General features: G+C 35.3%; 1 protein-coding gene across 1 annotated transcript; it reads right to left on the reverse strand.

Moving 5' to 3' along the window:
- Positions 1–829: 829 nt before the first annotated feature.
- On the reverse strand, positions 830–4,354 carry LOC103497170 (EIN3-binding F-box protein 1-like). Its single transcript, XM_008459272.2, has 2 exons — positions 3,961–4,354; positions 830–3,556 (listed from the first exon to the last, which is right to left on the reverse strand). Exons 1-2 carry the CDS (start codon positions 3,983–3,985, stop codon positions 1,608–1,610), a joined length of 1,974 nt encoding a protein of 657 aa, XP_008457494.1. The 5' UTR covers positions 3,986–4,354; the 3' UTR covers positions 830–1,607.
- Between the last annotated feature and the right edge of the window lie 1,039 nt (positions 4,355–5,393).

The raw sequence follows: 5,393 nt of genomic DNA on the forward strand, positions 1-5,393 counted from the left end.
TAAATATAGTAAAATGAGACTAAGAACATCCTAAATCACTAGGATCATATCTATTTTTAACACCGTCAATATAATACATGTCTCAAGAAAATAAGCAAGAGAGAAGAATAATCATTTAGTTAATTCATATAGGAAAGTTGATAGACTATTCCATTCTTCACTAATTGGAAGAGAACAATTAATGAATGTGCCATGGAAGGCAATGGCAAAAACCCTTTTGGACTTCTTTTCCATATTCTCTTTAGTTGCCATTCAAATACAAATCATAAAAAGACTTTTAACACTTCAATTTTTTTCAAAAAAAATATGATAAATTAAGTTTAGAACTTCAAGTTGCTTCAAATTATATCTAGTGATTTTACTTTGATGTTGAGATAACATGTGAACAAAAAATTTAATACCCAATTCATGTTATAAATTTATGTGACATAATTCAACTTGTTTGAAATTTAGCCAATTCAATTACCAAAATAGGCTTATAGTTCCTTGAATGTGAGTGTTTTCTCAGCCTTTTCATTATGATTTTCCAAATCCTTAATTACACCACTTTGTTTTCTTGTCCCAAAGTGGCCAATAAAGATAAAAGCATTTTGGTTATGTCAAAAGATGGCAAAACAACTTGATTGAAATTATCAATCAATCTTTGCCATATGTGACAAATTTTGACAAATTAACAAGAAAATTAAATAACTTTAATAGACTTTAGAGTTCATTAAAAGAAAATGTATATGACCCTTTTTTTAGTAAAAGGACAATTTTACCCTTTCATGTGAAAGGGTTTCTATACCAAAACCAATGAAGCAAGTCAACTAAACAACAAGAGGAGAAGTTTAGGAAACAAAGAGGAAGATCTCTTGTCATTTATTCAGTAAACACATAAGTTACAGGGTACACATATTAAACCGTAAACGACTATTGGCTTCCGAAAAAATACAACCATTATACATAGGTTGACCGAACAAACAGAATACCAATGCCGAAGCTCACGATTCAACAGATATCGACATTTAACATCGACTGGAAGCAAAACATAACATATGCAAACAAACACGAAAGACAGCGACCGAACAAGAACAACGACATTTTACGGAATGATGAAAAACCAAGTAAGACTATTACAAAACACAACAGAGATAAAAGACTTGGTATATATATATCGAAAGCTTAAAAGGCAGATGCATTGAAGAAATGAATCTGTAAGCTAAAACATCTAATTATAGAACATTCAGCTTGACAAAACCATTAGGTAGACAAGTGGGAGTACAAAGACAGGCAAATCTTAACTGAGACTTGGTAATTGTATTTCTTAGGGAGCCATGGCCATCAAAGAGGAAGTCTCCCATCAAATTAAGGAGACCCAAAACAGTCGAACAAGCAAAGAAAGCTTGCAAAAAATGAAGGTAATTGGCCATAGTTCCCTAAAACAACCAAGCCATGGAAAGAATATGCTGCCGGGAAGCCCGCTGTTTATGGAGAAGAGTTTGCTGAATGTTGCTATCTGTGTGAAAAATATCATATAAACTTGATGTACCTATAGTGTAACTTGGAACTTGTCGATATCTACTCGTATTTTTATAACTACATTGCTGAGCATTGACTATCCATGGTTAGACGAGAATGTCACACCTCCACAAGTTCTCGACGATTGTCCCAACTGTGCCACTGCTGATTGAGTGGCAGTTTTTGAGATTCAAACCGACGAGTGATTTTCCCAATCTTTCCAGGAAAGGCAAGCTCTTGTTTGATACTTCAGAACAACCTGACAAGGAAAGAACTTGTAAATTTATCTGCTCTGAAGATGAAAGAACTGCAAGCCCGGCATCAGTGACTGCACACTTCGAAGCATCTAGTTCATTTAGTAACAAGCATGCATCTGCAATGGCTACCAAACTTGCATCAGTTATCTTTCTGCAACCATCAAGATTAAGAACTTCGATCGTTCCTCCGTGCAGCCTAACCAAGGTTGAAACAGTTTCATCGGTCAAATTTATGCAGCCACTAAGGTTCACCTTCACAAGCCCTTCGCAGGTCTCTAGAAGTGGAAACATTGAGGCATCTGTAATACCGTAAAGGCCGATCAACTCAACGTGTTGAAGTTGAGGGCATAACTTCCCAACCATTGAGAGACTGGCACTGCCAAAGCCAGGGCAGTTTTGGACAGATAAGGATCTAAGGGAGGTGCAAAGAGAGGGCAATGTTACTTCTTGAGCAATATCCTTGATCCCCAAGCACTTCACCACAGTAAGAGACTTCAAGTTCCGAATATGGTTCGAGAGGGCACCGCCAATACCCAACAAGGTGATTCTGTTGCACTCTTCTAATTGCAACATCTCAAGTGATCCTGCAGCTTTGGCAAAAGCTATCAATCCATTGTCTGAAACAAAACAACATTTCTGAATGCACATCTGCTTCAGGTTTGCAATTCCCTTTCCCATTGCTTCAAGACTCACATCGGTCATCCCTCGACAAGAAGCAATCGTCATCATCGTCAATTTCTTCAAGCCCTGAGCACTGCCCATGACCCAAAATCCCTTCTCACTAACATTCTGAAGACCACTGAGGGTTAGGTGTGTTATGGCCTGGCCATAATGTCCAATCACAGCGAGAGAGAAATCTGTTATGTTCAATGCTTGGATCTTTACTTTCATTATAGCACAAGAAGATGAAGCAAATAGGCTTGAAACACCTTGATCCCCGACACGAGGGCAATCTCTGATAGAGATGGTCTGCAGTTTAGAACATAATTTTCCAATTGCTTGCAAACCCTCATTGCCAATCTTTGGACAAGATTCAATGCTTAAAGAGGTCAAGTTAGTGCATTGTTCCGCAATTGCAATCAAACCTTTGTCTGAGATTGAAGGGCAGTGGCAGAGGTCAAGCTTCTCTAGCAAATGACATTCTCTAGCTATTTCGAATAATCCTTCATCCCCAACTGATGGTACATTCCACAGAGAAAGCATCCGAAGAGAAGGGCAACCATGGGCAATGGCCGAAAGACCAAGGTTGGTAACTCCACGAGTAGAGTTACTTCCTCGAATTGAAAGTTTACCCAATCCCCCACGTCCACTAGTTCCTACTGCAATAGCAGCAAGTCTAACATCAGTAGCTTTCTTGCCTTCCAAACATCTTGTAAGAAAACCATTACTTTCATCCTCTTGATCTTCATCACAGTTCACTACCGAAATCGTCTTCTGCTGCTCAACATTTGAGCACTCAACCGTCTGACTGATACATGTGCTTCTGCTCTTGCAAATTTCAGCCTTACGAATAGTACTCAAAAGCATAAGCCACCGTTTCGAGACACCGGCACAAGAGCTCCTCTCTCTAGCACTGTGGAGATGCCTGAAAATCTCAAAGAGACATTCATCGGGAAGAGCTTCAATGGATGGCGTACACTCTTGCTCAAATTCTCTTCCTCCAAACACAACCGGCGCACCGATTCGAGCTCTCTTACTAGGACGAAAATACAGATCGACATGAGAGGAAGTTGGTAGAAAGGCATCCAAATCCATGGGGCTGGAGTAAAAGGAACCCCCAGGGTAATATTCATCATCACCTGAAAACCCAATAACAACAACAAATCAGCAAAAATTGCACACCTTTTCTCTTCAAAAAAGTTCCACCTATTCAGTTCATTACTAAATAAAATCCATCCTCAGAACAATCTCTCTCAAAGAACTAGATTAATTACAAACCTAAACTAACACATTCAGAAACATTTAACATGATGCATAAACTAGAAATCTTCAAATTACTCTCATGAAAGAACAAACTAGCTTAAGATATCTAAAATACCATACTTCTCCACAAAAAATCAACCATCCTCGAACAAACCCAGATCACAAAACCTCAGAAGCAAAGTCATAAACAAAACAAATACCCTAAACCCATCAAATTAAACCGATTCAACTCCTACCCAGACGAAAAAAATATCAAAATAGAAAAGATCAAAGAACTCACCGCCGTAATTGACGAGGGCAGGCATGGGGACAGCAACAGAGCAACGAAGGAGAAGAAGAGAAAAGAGAAGCTTCCCACAAAGAAGAGGTCGAAGAAAATGCAAATGAGAATTATGAGAAAGAAGATGATGAAGAAGAAGAAGAAGAAGAGCATTTGCAGAAAACCCCAATAGAGAAAAGGGGAAAAAAGAGAAGAAAGAAGAGAAATTTGTGAAGTGGGAAGAAGAAATGGAATGAAAAGAGTATATATATTTGGAATATAGAATTGATTAATGAAAAAAATAAGAAAAGGGGTGGAAGATGTCAATGTCAGTGATAGTGGGCGACAAAAAATTCATATAATGAGTATGAATTTGAGGTGGGATTGTGAATGTGCAATGTATCTCTCCATAAAACCACAAATTCCAAGCAGACCCCCCCTCCCTCCCTCCCTCTTGCTTCTTGACCCTTTGCCACTGTCCAACCAATCTTCCCATTACCGACTACCGGAACTTCCCCCTTACATTTCTTTCTCCTCTCTCCTTTTTCAATATAATAATATTTTTGCTTCAATAGTGCATGAATGATGAATCCCAAACAAAAAGTTGTGTGTGATGAGCTGTTGACTGTTGTAGATTCAACATAGTTCTACGTCGTAAATTGCAAATATTTGACTTCATCCACATCTATCATGCCAGTCAAATATCATTATATTCATAAATAAATTAACTCCTTCTTTTATATTTAAAAATATTTTCTATATAGAGATTGAAAATATCATTTTAGGAGATTTTTAGGACAATAAATTGGTCGTACAGTTCGGTTATAATAATTTAAACTATTTTAATTTAAAAATAAACTTAATAATAACAAATAATTTTAAAAAAAAAAAAAAAAAACTAAACTAAACTAAACTAAACTATAGCATAGCAAATAGTGAATTTTAAAGTAGCTAATTGAAAATAATATTTACTCGTCCTGTCTTAGTTCTTATTTTGTCATTTTATTCTCTATATAGATATTAATTTGAGTGTCACATTTGTTAAAAATGAATGAATTAATTATGTTTTATTTTGAAATCATGTAATAATGAAAAATGAAAAATTGACTCAATTTTTTCTTAATTAATTCAATATATATATATATATGTGTAGTCTTTACTTTATTATAACTTATGCAATAATAGACAATTATTTAGGTATATATTATAATGTTAAAAAAGAATATATATATATATATATATATATATATATATATATATATATATATATATATATATATATCATAAAGGCAACTATATATTGAAATAAAGACATAACTTTTTTTTAAACTAATTTTTTTACTTGATAATAATTATGTAATTGTTTTTGGATTTTTTTTTTCATCACTAATTTTCAATCTCAAGCATCTAATTTAAATACAAGAATTAGCTTTATTAACAAGAATAACTTTATT

This window comes from Cucumis melo, chromosome 5 (assembly GCF_025177605.1).
Source record: "Cucumis melo cultivar AY chromosome 5, USDA_Cmelo_AY_1.0, whole genome shotgun sequence".
Taxonomy (NCBI): domain Eukaryota; kingdom Viridiplantae; phylum Streptophyta; class Magnoliopsida; order Cucurbitales; family Cucurbitaceae; genus Cucumis; species Cucumis melo.

Bases quoted from the DNA above. Each gene is read 5' to 3' on its own strand.
- LOC103497170 (XM_008459272.2), bottom strand. From the start codon at position 3,985: ATGCCTGCCCTCGTCAATTACGGCG. The intron at 3,557-3,960 runs GTGAGTTCTTTG...TTGGGTTTTCAG, and splicing joins TGCCCTCGTCAATTACGGCG to GTGATGATGAATATTACCCT.